Source organism: Pangasianodon hypophthalmus, chromosome 28 (assembly GCF_027358585.1).
Source record: "Pangasianodon hypophthalmus isolate fPanHyp1 chromosome 28, fPanHyp1.pri, whole genome shotgun sequence".
Lineage (NCBI taxonomy): Eukaryota > Metazoa > Chordata > Actinopteri > Siluriformes > Pangasiidae > Pangasianodon > Pangasianodon hypophthalmus.
In genome coordinates, this window is record NC_069737.1 from 9,346,165 (window position 1) to 9,361,596 (window position 15,432).

Genomic DNA, 15,432 nt, shown 5'->3' on the forward strand with positions numbered 1-15,432 from the left:
CAGTGAACACAAATTATGTTTATATTTGTCACAGGGTTAGCACCCTTATTCAGACCTGTCGTGTGTGTGTGTGTGTGTGTGTGTTACAAGGAAAAATAAAGAACAGTTTAGATAGTAGTATGTTTTTGAGCATGACAGTAAAACATTTGAGATTACGGTTTAAATTTGTAACACTGATCCAGTGAGATAAGTACAGCTACAGTACAGCCTATTTGACGTGTATCTTGCCTTTCATTCAGGTCTGTATATTTGACCGTTACAGTAGTTTTCTTATTGGCTTCTAACTTCTGAGTGGCCAAACTGTTACACAATTAAACATCATGTTTTTACCTTTCAAACCTCGGTTATTCAAACAGTATCCTTTTAACAAATAACCAGGCAGACTTTGTACCAGTTCCACAGTACTTCAGTGTTGTGGTCATGTGTATAGCTGTGACAGATTGGACTTAAGTGAGGTGAAAAATCCCTAAGCAGGGATAACGCTTAAGGTGATATTCCCAGGACAGGGCTGAGCTAATTGTGGCTTGCTGTAGCAGATCTTGGCCAATGACACTGGTTGCAGAACAGCTACACTCCAGACACTCATCTTCATAAGAGACCCAGATATATGCCGGTCAAGAAAGCACATGTACAATCTGAGGGCAAAAGAGCAGGAGCTGAAAGCACTCTTTGGGTCCATCTGTGTAAAAGCCTGCCTTCACTGATGAACACTGCAGTTTCAAAAGGTTGTCCTGACACTTGATTTACACTAAGTTACATTAAGTAGTGATATAATCCAATAAATTTTTTTCTTGGTCATATAACTAGAAACAGGAACAGAATTTCTGTTTGGTTCTATTAAATAAAACACCACTGAGTGGAAGGTCATGGACAGAACAGGTTTTTATGTTGTCTCTGTACACAGTTAAAACAACTGGAATATGAAATAACTGGTCTATGAAGTACATACATATTTCAAAGTCTCTAACTTTACAAATGAAATACTTAAACTTTACATTAAGTATGCACACCGCATCTGATATGCTCCTATGTTAATCAACGTGAATTTTCTTTGGCCCACAAGCATCATATCTGACCCACGCCTGGAGAATAAAGAGGCTAGACAGTGGATATGAGTTTCTTTCTTATTTGGAGTGTGTGGCCAGATCCATAATATGATAGTAAAGTAACTGAAAAACACAAGTACCATATGAACCCTTCTAACATGAGCCAAATGAATGGGTTAAAGACAACCTTAAAGGCAATTAATTTTTAACAAACAAGCAAATAAACAATGTTTTAAGTAAAGCCTTATACTATACACTTGGTTGCTAGTTCATCCACCTTGTATTCAACAGGTCTAACTACCCAAGGTGTCACCCTGTCCATAATTACAAAGGGATCACCACAGACCAGATATTATTTGGTAGATCATTCTCAGTACAGCAATGAGTCTGACATGATAGTGTATGATGCACTGGCATGAGTGTTGCTGAGGTGTTTTCAGCACTGTTTAATCGTACCACTTTTTTAAAGACATACACTTTTTTATTACATACAGCTGCATTGCTGGCCACCTTGTAGGTGTACAGTTAGAACAGTTAGGTCATTGCTGTTGGCTGGATACCTTTGGTTGGTGGCCTTTTTCTTAAACCAACCATGACACTGAGGTGTTTAAAGTGAAGTGAAGTGAACTGTGGCCAAGTATGGTGACCCATACTAGGAATTTGTGCTCTGCATTAACCCAAGTGCACACACACAGTAGTGAACACACACACGGAGCAGTGGGCAGCCTTTTGCTGCAGCACCTGGGGAGCAGCTGGGGGCCTTGCTCAAGGGTCTCACCTCAGTCGTGGTATTGAGGGTGGGAGAGAGCGCTGGTCATTCACTCCCCCCACCTACAATCCCTGCCGGACCTGAGACTCGAACCCACAACCTTCAGGTTCACCTTCGTGTTGCAAGTCCGAGTCTCTAACCATTAGGCCACGACCGCCCCTAATTAAAAAATCCAGCAACAGTGCTGTGTCTGATCCATTCCTATTCTACCAGTGTGACACACACTACCATGTCAGTGTCAGTACTGTCAATCGGCTACCACCCAAATAATATCTGGTCAAGGGTGGTATATGGTGTTCTCTTTCTAATGATGAACAGACTAAAGGGTAGAGGATACACTGTGCATAGCAACAGATGGGCTACAGTCAGTAACTGTATATCTACAAAATACACTTACATAGTACACTATATCGCTAAAAGTATGTGGAAACCTGACCATCACACTCATATGTGGGCCTTTCCAAAACTGTTGCCACAAAATTGGAAGCACACAATTGTATAGGATGTCTGTATCCTGTAAGATTACAATTTCCCTTGACTGAAACTAAGAGGCCCAAACACGTTCCAGCATGACAATGACTCTGTGCAAAATTCAAGGTCCATGATGACATGAGATGAGAACTCGAGTGACCTCAACCCCACTGAACTCCCCAGGCCTCCTCATCCAACATCAGTGCCTGACCTCACTAATGCTCTTGTGGCTGAATGGGCAAATTCCCACATAGCCATGTTCCAAAATCTAGTGCAAAGCCTTTGGAGAAGTATGGAGGTTATTATAACAGCAAAGTGGGACTAAATCTGTAAAGGGATGTTCAAAAAGCACATACAGGTGTGATGGTCAGGTCTCCACAAACTCCACAAGCTCTTCTAGATAAAATGGCCATTGAATGTATATTAATATTATTTTCTTAATACACAACACTATGTTTACTTATCCTCTCCTTGAAAAACATTGAAGCCCTCAGATGTTTCTAGAAGCTGTAGCATACTTGTGTCCTGATACAAAAGAGCATCTCTGATACTTCCTACAAACCCTGTTGTAAAGAGACCAGATGTAACCCACCCTACATCTCTGTTCAGTTCAAAGCCCCCGAAATAATAAACACCTCCATAATTAATGGAAACATAGTGCTCAAATGGGTCTATATCTTCAAAAATAACCTTCTTTTCATCAACATAAGCTTGGATGACAGTGTGATTAAGAGTAATAGATATGTATTTCCATTCATCACAGCACAGGGTTGTGTTTCGGGAAACAAGAGGAACTGCAATCTTCTCACCAAGGTTGACAGCTATTTTGAGATGACCGTCCTGAAGTCCTACAGCGAGATAATCATCATCTTCACTCTCTGCCTGGCCCATCCACAGAATCAGTCCATCTCCTGAGCTTGCTGAGAGATTAAATGATAATTGCGTGTGCATTAAATCTCTTGTGCTGTACTTCGGGTCTCTGTATTTTAAATATGAATTTCCAACAAAGTGAATGGTTCTCATCGACGCTCGCTGCTCACAGTATGTTCCGTGCCATCCAAGGCCACACAAGCAGGAATATGTGGTTGATGTAATGTTTGGAATGCAGAGAGAACCATGTTGGCACTGAGCACCTATGCAATAAATAGATTGCTCACAGTACGCACCCGTCCATTCTGCGGGGCAAATGCAAACAAACGAATCATGGCCGTCTACTTGGCAGTAACCCCCGTTCCTACACACTTTGTACCCACACCGTGTCCCATCCCAATCCTTCACATTCATCCCTCGTAGAGCCCCTCTCTCTGTGAGCTCAAGCTCATGGCCATTAACAATGACCTCGCGGATGCTCCCGCTGAAGCTGATTGGCTCTTTCTCCACTGCATCTGGAGACACAGAATTCATGACAGACACACCGCCAATGAAAACTTCAGTGGAGATATCCAGAGTAGTCATGCCCTTGGTGGTGTTACGAATGACACTGTGCTCATCCAGGACCAGATAGCCTTGGTTTCCCTCTCTCCCAGCTTTCACTGTATGCCATGTGCTACCTATCAGGTCGACTCTGTTTGGAGACTGTAGAACAATTGTTGTGTCACCAAGATTGTAGCGAAGCTGTACAAATCCTCCAGACAAAGACAAACTGATGAAATCACCTTGAGAGAAGACAGAGATTATTCTATTAGTGTATATAGTCCTAGTCCAGTACCAAGTCGTTTTTTCTTTCAATTATCAGAACCTAATAGCAAAGTTGCACAAATATTGCCAATACTATGTCCTACTGACGATATAGTTTACTTATAGTTTATTATATAAGTCTGCCATTTTGTACCAGTGTCAGAAAACATAGTGGAGAATATCCAGTGTACTCTTTCAATCACACAATGTACCATAAACATGTGTGAGAGGGAGGTCTGTTGTAAAAGTTGTCACATACCATATCTCATAAGTAATATTCTAAAGCTCCAATTTTTGACACAATAGCTACATTCATAAAAACAAATACCATTTACATCTTAATATCAGAGGATATATAAAGTTAAATCAAAGAAAAGATTTCAGTTTTATCATAGTTTGAGCTCAGTTACATCTCAATTTAATTCAAGTGTGGGGTCAGTATTATGTCAATGCTGACCTTGAGCTACAAAGTGGGAAAAACATGGACGCCTCCCTGTTCGTCTTTTGTTCGCAAGAAGCTAGCCAGCTGACTGTGATGAGTGATGTATATTTTCTTCCTCAAAAGAGCAAACTGTACAGTCAATCTTATAGGTTTAAAAAGTGAATATGTCTGTATGTTGATTGGTCTAAAGCAAATACTTGCATAAACAGCATAACTCATTTGAAGATAAGAAATGCTACTTTGTTTACTGGTGATGCTGAGATCAGCCATGTTGATTTGACATCAGTTGCTGAATTCAGGGCTAAGGAGACCATCCTGAGAAGGAATTCCAAGTTAAGGGGTGTTTTCTTTGTTTTTTCCTAGCTGGAGGAGATCAACCCTGACCCCATACTGTCAACCAATCTGACATGCTAAATAACCAGCTTTGCATTGTCAACGATCAATCATACTAACTGATAATCAACTAGAAAGTGATCAAACTAGCCTATTTTAGCGCATAGAAAACTAACAAATTCACTAGTCACTGCTTTGGGGATGTTTAGGTCTAGTTAGGACTAGTCAGGACAGTGGAAAAAAGTAAGACAGGCATGAGTAAAGTAAGCAGCTAAATGTACTTTGTTAATATGAAAATATTCCAGACTAGATGAAATGAAAATATTTCAGACAGCTCTAGAGGTAACTGCACAAGACTCCCCAGGGAAAAGTCTCCTTTTTTTTTTTTTTTTTTTTTAAGTTTTCTTTATTTGCTTTAATGGACCATTGACACTTTGGTATCACTCTGCATGAAGTGAAGAGGTGCATGTGAGTTCACCTCAAGATCAGCTAGTTTAAATACAGAACAGCAGAGCATGCTTGCTCAAAGTGCCTGATCCAGCCTGAGTTTTGGACCTAAAATGCACTAAAGCTGGAAATTAATTTGTGGGTTTTGCATGGCTGTTGATTGAAGTGCAGTTTGATATGTTCATTGCTAAAAATCCTAAAAATAGTGATTTTTAAAAAAAAAAATCACTGGTCAACTAGTAAAAATTAGTAGTCGATCAGACTCTAGCTCATTTTGGTTTCATTTGTCTATTTTCATTTCAAATCCTCAATTTTATCAATTAAAATCTAAAACAATTTTGTTGTTTCATTTCACAAGCCTGATAACATCTTTCTTCACTAATATAAATGTATTCTGGAAGGTTCCTTCTTTTAAACTGAATGAAAAACTTTGTGTACCCTACTATACATTTCTGTATTTACTTGATTTCCATCTTCTGTGCCCTGCATGCATCACCTCCTAGGAATCCCTAGTTTAGTTCCAGAAAGACACACTGTTTTATATTTTTAGCTGTACCCTGCTGAACAAAACCTTCAGCTAATTATTAAGCCTAATTATCATTGTAATTATCAAGTGTTTTTTTTAGCTGACAGAGTGTTAGATGATGGGGCTAAAAACTGATAATGTTGCTGTTTAGGACTGCACCTGGAGAACTCTAATGTAGTTAATTATGTATTGTACATTATGTTACTTAGGAATAAACATAAACTCATTATTAATTTGAAAAGACTCATGCTGGAGAGAGTTTTTCATACCAGCTTGGGCACTCAGATACTGTGCTGTGTAGAACAGGATGCCCTCCAGTGAAATCGTCTTGAACTGCAACTGAAGGTGCGTTCTGTGTCTCATGTGGATGAGGGGAAAAGCCATCCAGGAGGACCGGTTAGCATCAAAAAATGGGTCACTGATAGACAAAGCTTTAGAGAAGACAGGAATAATCAGACTTTTACAATATATGGGACATTTTGCTATTAATATTATGTTTAGTTAAAATGCTTACCATTCCATAAAACCAATATACAGTGTCCCCCGAAAGTATTGGAACGTCAAGGCCAATTCTTTTGTTTTTGCTATACACCGAAGACATTTGGGTTTGAGACCAAAAGATGAATACGAGACAATAGATCAGAATTGCAGATTTCATTTCCTGATATTTACATCTAGATGTGTTAAACAAGAACGTAAGAACATGGCACCTTTTGCATTAACCCACCCATTTTTCAAGTGATCAAAAAAATTGGAATATGTGACTCACAGCTGTTTCTTGTTGCCCAGGTGTGCCCTGTTAGATTGATTGTTTAAACAATTAATAGCACGGAATGTCTACTCTTGGTTTGAGCCCTGGGTTTTGCCTGTGAAGACTGCATTTGTTGTTAAAAAGGATAAAACAACATGAAGACCAGAGAGCTGTCTATGGGAGAAAAGCAAACCATTTTGAAGCTGAGAAAAGAGGGAAAATTGATCAGAGCCACTGCACAAACATTGGGCATAGCCAATACAACAATGTGGAATGTCCTGAAAAAGAAAGAAACCAATGGCGTACTAATAACCAGACATTGTACAGGTCAGCCAAGCAAAACAACAGCAGTTGATGACAGAAACATTGTGAAAAACCCCAAAAACAATAGTAAGTGATATCACCAACAACCTCCTCAAGGCACAGGTGAAGGTGAAGGAGGGAGGGGAGGGAGGGAAGGGAGAGGACCTCACCCCCTCACAGCTCCAAGAGTTAACAGAGCTAGTGGACCAGTTTGCTGACATCTTCTCATCACCAGGGACGATGGATCTGGTCCAGCATGATGGCCAATCCACGAAAATGCCACCTGGGGTTGACCAAGGCACAGTACCTGTGGTACCGCATCGGCTGAGGATTGCTGAAGCACCATGAGAAGAAAATTGAGGCAGTAAAGGGGTACCTTTGCCCCACCACAAAGAAACAGGTACATGCCTTTTTGGGGTTGGTGGGTTACTATCGGAATTTTGTCCCTAACTTCTCCTCTTTAGCCCCCCCCCCTCTCAGATCTCACCAGGAAAGGCAAACCAGACCGGGTGCGGTGGTATGACGACACAGAGCAGGTGTTCCAGGCCCTGAAGAAGGCACTCATCAGCTCCTGGGTGCTCAAGAACCCAGACTTCGATTAGTCATTCACCGTCCACACCCCGAGACTGGGCTGGGCGCTGTGCTCTCGCAGACGTTCAATGGGGAGGAACACCCGGTGCTACATGTCAGCAAGAAGTTGATCCCCAATGAAAGAAAGTAAACCACTGTTGAAAGAGAAGCCCTGGCCATAAAGTGGGCCATTGAGGAGCTTTGCTACTACTTGGCAGGCTGGTACTTAACTCATGCTCCCAGGACTTCTCTTTTCAGGTGCCACACCGAGTGGGGGTCCACCATGGCAATGCTGATGGCCTCTCCCGGTAATACAATCTACGGGCGCACCCTCCATTGGCAGAAGGCTTGGAGCCGAGGGAACTGTGACAGTGGGCCTGCAGCCTCCAGAAAACACTGCACACTCCTCTCCCGACTGTCACCCAGGTGCTGAATGGACAGTGCCACTTCAGCATCCCCATTGTTAGCATGAGAACACATGGCTGCAAGGCGGGGCGGCAAAACCACACACGGCTGGCCTCCAATAATTGCAGTGGCAGCTCCTCGATCTCTTGGAGAAACCTGGAGAGTATAAAAGGGCACAGCAGACATGGCAAGGTGAGCGAGTTTTGTTTACATGGCCATGCTGATCCCTTTCTCTCCCTCTTACAGAGAGATAGATGACAGCAGAGAAGATCATGCTCCCTACTAGCAATGCACCTGAAGACTGCACCTCAACGGACAAAGGAACCCTCAGGGTCTTGTCTTGGCGCCGCTTACCCCTGCTCGCAGCACCCCAAGACAGGACGACTGCGATGCCTCACCTTTTCACCCTCCACTCCACCACAAGTTTAAATAAAAGAGCACTTTCTTCCACTACCTTTGCCTCCTGTGTGTCTGTGGTCAGCCCTCCACAGCCTTGAGTTGCTACAGTATCACAATCCACCATTCAAAGAAGACTTCAAGAGCAGAAATATAGAGACCATACCACAAAATGCAAACCACTCATCAGCAGTAAGAATCGGAAGGCCAGATTGGAATTTGCAAGAAATACAGAGATGAGCCACAAAGGTTCTGGAACCAAGATTAACCTCTAGCAAAAGTGGATGGAAAGACCAAGGTGTGGAGAAAGAAAGGATGTGCTCAAGATCCAAAACATAAGCTCGTCGCTCATGTTCGGTGGAGGTAGTGTCATGGATTGGGCTTGCATGGCTGCTTCTGGAACAGGCTCACTAATCTTTATTGATGATGTAAGTCATGATGGCGGCAGCAGAATTAATTCAGAAGTCTACAGAAACATTCAATCTGCCAATTTACAGAGAATTGCATCCAATCTAATTGGGAGGAAATTCATCATACAGCAAGACAATGACCCAAAACATGCTGCCAACACAACAAAGGACTTCATCAGGGGAAAAAAGTGGAAGGTTTTAGACTGGCCAATTCAATCACTAGACCTTAACCCAATTGAGCATGCATTTCACCTCCTGAAGAGGAGACTGAAGGGAGAAACGGTTACTACAAGCAAAGGATATGCAACCAAATATTGAGTGTTATTTAATTTAATTTTCTTTTAGACTATCTTTTCCTATACTTCTGCTCACCTAAAATTGGGTGGTCTGCCACCAAAGGTGCCAAGTTGTTTAACACATCTAGATGTCAATATCAGGAAATGAAAGCTGAAATTCCAATCTATCATCTCATATGTCTTCAGGATATAGCAAAAACATAAGAATTGGCATTTCCATTCCAATACTTTCAGAAGGGACTGTATATGAATTATAATGATTTTTATCACAATATGTGAAATTAACTGGCTGGTCATCCCTAGATAGTAAAGAAAAAGTTTGCTAGTATTACTAGTTGTATGTAGTTGAAATTGCGTGTGCCTAAACTATGCATTCTAAGAATTTATTTTATTGTTCTCTTATTACTAATTTAATGTTTTACGCTTGTTATATTTTACTACTTGACTGATCACAGTATATTAATTAAAAAAAAAAATCTCTTTCACTGACAGCATTAGGGTCCCCATTTCAATCCTAAACTCTGGCTTATTGCCTGTGTTGATTTTCACGTGCACTCTCCATTCTCTCTGTGCAAGTTTTTTCTATTTTTTTTCCTGCCACCTCCTAAAACATGGTGATTGGTGGAATGGTTAAACTAAATTGCCCGTAAGTGTGAATGAATGTGTGGATGCGTCTCTGCATAGTGCTCTGTGATGGACTAGCACCTCCTCACACCCAGTGTTCCTGGGATAGGCTCCGGATTTCACTGTGACAAATAAATGTTGAATGAATGAATGAATTTGTATTTCTATCTCAGTAATCTTACAGGCTTTCTATTACCTTTGAACCTAAAAATGTCAAAGCACATCTTGACAAAGTAAAAAGGGATATTCTATTGAATACTTGTCAAAGAAATTACCTGCTTTGACATTTAGCATGTATTAATGCTTTTGCACAAGCCCAAGCTTTACAATTAAGTCTCATAATTGCTGTTCTCTGTAGTGATTGGGAGCAACACTAATTTCACAGTAATTAACCATTATAAGAAAGATTCATTCCCCAGTGTACTTCAGCAGCTAACCTTCCTGGCAGAACTCGCCGCCGGTGCCCAGGGGACACTGACAGCTGTAGCCTTCAGGAAGCGGAACACATGTAGAGCCACGGGCACATGAGGGAGGCGGGACATGTTCCAAATCACAGAAGGACACCCTCTCAGAGCAGAGAGCACCTTTCCATCCAGATCTGCACTGGCAGCTGAAGTGTCAGGAGAATAAATTAAAAAAGGGTTTGAAATGCAAAGTAAGCAAAGACAAAGATTTCAAATTTTCAACTTATTTAATAGTCACATAATGTGTTTAAAAAAAAAAAAAGTAGAGCCAACAGAATCAGACATGCTCTCAACTAAACAAATAATCTGGAGAAATACTGTACTGTGCAAAATACTTGTGAGAAAATAATGTAAGAAGGACATTTTGTAGAGGTGAAATGAACAATCTAATCTAATCTATTCTAATCTAATCAATAAATGTAGACAATATTGATGCAGCCATCAACTCTTTTATGTTTTTGTAAGGAAATCAGTTGATAGGTTGTTTTTAACATCTTGGAGAAACTGCCAGGTTGTTAAATTTTTTAAAAATTATCATTATTATTATATATATATATATATATATATATATATATATATATATATATATATATATATATTTTTTTTTTTTTTTTTTTACAGACTTTGGCTGCTTCTTCTCACAGACAGCCTCAATTATGTTGAGATCAGGGCCCTGCGGAGGCCATACCATCTGTTGCAGAACTACTTGTTCTTTAGAATAGCTGGAAAATGAATGTTTGGAAATCTTTTCTACTGACACATATAACATAAAGTGTATAGTAAAAAGATGTAGTGTGGCTAAGACTTTTGCACAGTACCCAATATTCAGTCCATTTGGTCCTGAATAATGGCAAATCACTAACATGAGAGCCAAATGCAAAGCCATATGATTTGCATTTTGGTGGAAGTGAAGTCTTACTACACAGAAGATCCAGAGTCGATACAGATGCCACCGTTGTGACAAGAAAGCAGACTACATGGAGAGACCCCACACTGACCCACACTGCGGGCAGATATAGGCTGAGTTTCCGGCGTGTCCATTGTGTGGAACTTCCCATCACGTCTGGTCCGGAATTGCACATTAAAGATGCAACCTTTCCATACAAAACACATTATACATTACTATATTTTATTTTTCTATCTTTACACATATGGAAAAAAAGAGGAGAAGATACATTTCTATTAAATATATTCATGTAATTTTTTCACCCACTGAAACAAACCTAAAGTTTTACACACTATACTTATTCAATTGTCACCAGCTATGCTTACCCCAGTTAAAGGCATCTACTTAAGAAAAAAACTGACATGAACTTGTGAAATGAATGTGTGAGTCATATATCTGAGTCATTCATATGTGAGTCATTTCTACCTTGTAGATTAACAGATCATAATTGCTCCATTTCATGCAGGCTTTAATTGTTCTTAAAATGTGCACACTGGCCTACAGTTACCTAAAAGAAACCCAGCCTGAGAACATACTGTGATCATTAAAGTAGCAATTTGAAGATTCAGCAAATTCAGCATTCTGGGTCACCAGCTGTTGAACACCACAAATCTAGCTGATCAGCTATTATTCACAGTGCACCTTATGTTGAGTTAAGCTCTAATGCTGGCATACAGAGACCCTCCCCTACTGAGAGATATTACAGAACCCAAACTACCTTCAATAAGGAATAAAATAGCATTTATGTTAAGTAAAAAAGCAAAATTTGTGCAGGAATGTACTTCCACATGCTCAAGTCTCTAATCCTCATACTTATACAGAGCAGAACCAAGTATTATTTGTCATCACTGTCAAAACTAATTAGAGTTAAAAATCCAAGCTATTTGCTTGTTTATTTATTGTGATGTTATTGCACATAACAGCTGTGATCAGGTTGATGAAAAAAAAAACATCAGTATTTTCATGATGATATGCAGTACATGGCAGTATTCAAACTTGTACTATGTAGGTGCTTAACATGATATCTAGAGTGGCCTGTTCAGTTTATTGAAATTCCCTGTGTGAAAATTTTATTTCACCCCTAACCACCAGGGGCAATGTGAAACACCTCAATGCCACCTTGTTCTTGTGGACACACATACTGAGATCTTCCAACAAGGTCACACTGTGACCTTGTAGCTGAGATAAATACTGCTATCATCAGTTTTACTTTTTTAGCATCACTGCATTGTATTTAGCTCACTTGCTATTTTTGTATGGAGACTTTTATAAAAGAATATTTTTCTTCATTCAGTGTGCTCTCCAGTAAAGAAAATGTGCCCAAGGTTTAAAGGATAAGCTGACCAAGTATTCATCAAGTGTAGTTCATAATTGTATCCATATAAATGGTGGTGATGGTGACCACCAATGATGGTGTCTCCTCCGATCTTTCTGAGGACTTTGTAGGGGTGACATGAATAATTCATGTCATATACTGTATATTAATTTAATATTGGCCTCAAATGACATTCCATAGTTTTTCTGAATGTATTTACAATAACCAAGAAATTCAGGGTGACCTATTGTAGTTACAACAGACTGTCAGACAACAGTACTGGACTTAAAACTCAAGCTGATATCACGCAAAAAACAAAAACAAAATCAACAGAAACTTGAGACATGCCTTGTTTTTGGCAACTCCATCCCCCATATGCAACTCATGTTCAAAGGTTCACAAATATTTAACTATAACTCTATAAATAATGTGTAAATCTATAATATAAATCTATAGTGTCTCTGTGATTTACATATATATGAGTAAATAAATGAACCCAAAATGCACACCAAATTCACTTTTCCCAAGGTCTATTTTATGTAAAATATAGTCTCTAAAATGTTGCTGTTGTGGAAGACATTAGGCATCCTTCTGATAGTTAAAATTATTGTGGTGGGAGCCAGCATCAACTCTTAGTCAGACATGTGCCTGTGAGCAGCACCTACAGTTAGAGACTGCTGAATTAATAATCCCTGTGCTTGGGAAATTCACAAAATGCTGCTTTCATTCATGAATATTCATTACCGTGAACTTGTGTCTCTGTAGCAAAACAGCAAATATTCACACTTGACAAGAGGCAGATGGTTTAAAAGTGATCGTTTTTGTGTTGGCCAGGGAGGTTTGAGAGAGGACGAAGAGAGAACAAGACCCGTATGCACATAAACACTGTCCTCTACTGAAACATCCACTGCATCAGAGCATGCAGCAGTGAAAATCATTACAAATGAGCTTTTAGTACTTCATTTTATCAGTCTATTAATAGATGTCTGTGCGTCAGTCCATAGTCTGGTAATTATATGTGCTGATTCCTTCCATGTAACAGACACACACACTTCACACACGATTCCCTGAAGATACTGATGGCACTTTATTAGTGTTGCATTGTGTTTGTTGACATTTCCTTGGGGACCGTAGCTCACTGATAACTGCCCATGGAGTGCATTAGCTGCAAATTTACCTCTAGCTATCACAGTTAGAGACCGGTTAAGACAGAAGGACTTATATTACTGGATTGCCTGGAGAAGGCAGTTGACTTTTTGAGATTTGTTATCTGTAATGTGCCTGCATGCACAGGAAATATATTAAGCTGCCAAGTTAGCTAGCAGATCTAAATAGGTGACAAGCATTTTATTGAAATGCAGGCACCCGGTGAATCAAAGTCATTTTAATATGATGACTCACACTTTGCACTTTGCAGTGTTTCACACTAAATAATGAATGATTGCTATAAGGGAGACTGCTTCAGAAAAAAAGCCTCTTCAAAGACAGAGCTCTGTAATCATGCATTTATCATTTCTAAGCAACAAATCTAACCTAATCTTTTAAACCTAATTTTTTTAGTCCTCATAAATGTGCCCACTGCTCACTTTATTAGGAACCCCTGTACACTTGCTCATTCATGCAATTATCCGATCAGCCAATCAAGTGGCAGCAGCAAAATGCATAAAATTATGAAGCTACAGTTCAAGAACTTTAGTCCAGACCAGGTGACATTTTTTCCATTTTCAACCGCCCAGTTTCGCTGAGCCTGTGCCCAGTGGAGCCTCAGATTCCTGTTCTTGGCAGGCGTGGAACTTGATAAAATCTTCTGCTGTTGTAGCCTATCTGCCTCAAGGTTTTATGTGTTGTGTGTTCTGAGATGCTTTTCTGCTCATCAGAGTGGTAAAGAGTGCTTATTTGAGTTACTATAGCCTTCTTGTCAGCTCAAACCGGTCTGGACAATTATCCTCTGACCTCTCTTATTAACAAGGCATTTCAGCCTGCGGAACTGACACTCCCTGGATGTTTTTTTCTGCAACATTCAGTGTAAACTCTACAGACTGTTATTTGTGAAAATCCCAGGCAAAAATCCCAGCAGTTGCTGCAATAGTTAAACTAGCCCATCTGGCACCAACAACCATCAAAGTCACTGAGATCACATTTTCCCCATTCTGATGTTTAATGTGAACATTACCTGAAGCACCTGACTTGTATCTGCATGATTTTATGCATTGAGCTGCTGCCACATGATTAGCTGAATGAATAATTTCATGGATGAGCAGGTATACAGATGTTCCTATTGAAGTGGCCAGTGAGTGTATGTTAATTTTACCTTTTTAAGACCAACCAAAATACAACACAACTGATATTCAGTCTACTTTGCAGTCATAACCAATATATTAAAGTGCTTCTACTCATCAGCCCTCCTCTTAAAACCTTATTTCACTTCAATCCTCTTTTAAACCGTGGAAAAGAAGAGGTAAATCCCTTTGGGAATTTACATAGGGCTCTATTCCATTTGGTCAATTAAGGAGCCTAACTGGAATGCAAAACCGCTTGGTTGATATTCAGTAACAAAATTCCTATGCAGATTTTTGCAAATTGAATTCGCCCCCTGAGCTGCATGATGAAACTGAAATGAGGTTCATTACAAGCCTGTAACATTCAGTACTATAAAATGTCTTTAAGAGTTACTCTATGCTGTGCATACTCACATTCAATAAACAAAGAGATACTGGAACATCAATTAGTTTAATTAAAAAGAAGTTGTATAGCCAATTATCTTACCTTGAAAGCTATTATTGAATCTGGCACCTAAAGGCAGCATCTCAGGCATCTGTTCACTGTAGCCACCCACGTAGAGCGGACTAAAGGTGGTCAAAGCTGCCAGATTACCGGGACTCGACCCCGTCTTGTTCCTTTGCCCATCAACCTGAGTACACACCACTAAAAGGTTATCTGACACTGAAATGTATGTTTTACTATCGGGTCAATAGCATTCTCTCAAACTGTTATGTTCAATACATAATGGATGTGCCACTGACCCAGGTCATTTCTTTGATTTTGTAGAATACAACTGTAGAATTCTGGCTAAAATACTAATGGTCTGCTACAATTCACTAACACTAAAATTTGGGTTAAGATGAGTCATACATAACGTCTTCAAACATGTAAAATGTAATGCTTAGTCTAAATGAGCTTACCTAACATTTCAGATCTACTTACTAAGGGCACGTAAAGGAATGAGAATATGTTTTACGTC

General features: G+C 39.8%; 1 protein-coding gene across 1 annotated transcript in view; it reads right to left on the reverse strand.

The window, feature by feature from the left end:
• Positions 1-54: 54 nt before the first annotated feature.
• LOC113544266 (protein eyes shut homolog) overlaps positions 55-15,432 on the reverse strand; it is a 43,751-nt gene continuing 28,373 nt past the window's right edge. Inside the window, exons 6-10 of the mRNA XM_053230723.1 lie at positions 14,958-15,134; positions 10,850-11,024; positions 9,904-10,076; positions 5,981-6,142; positions 55-3,941 (exon numbers count right to left, since the gene is read on the reverse strand). Of these exons, the coding sequence (XP_053086698.1) occupies positions 2,743-3,941; positions 5,981-6,142; positions 9,904-10,076; positions 10,850-11,024; positions 14,958-15,134 (1,886 nt within the window). The 3' untranslated portion in view covers positions 55-2,742. The remainder of the gene's footprint in view (positions 3,942-5,980; positions 6,143-9,903; positions 10,077-10,849; positions 11,025-14,957; positions 15,135-15,432) is intronic.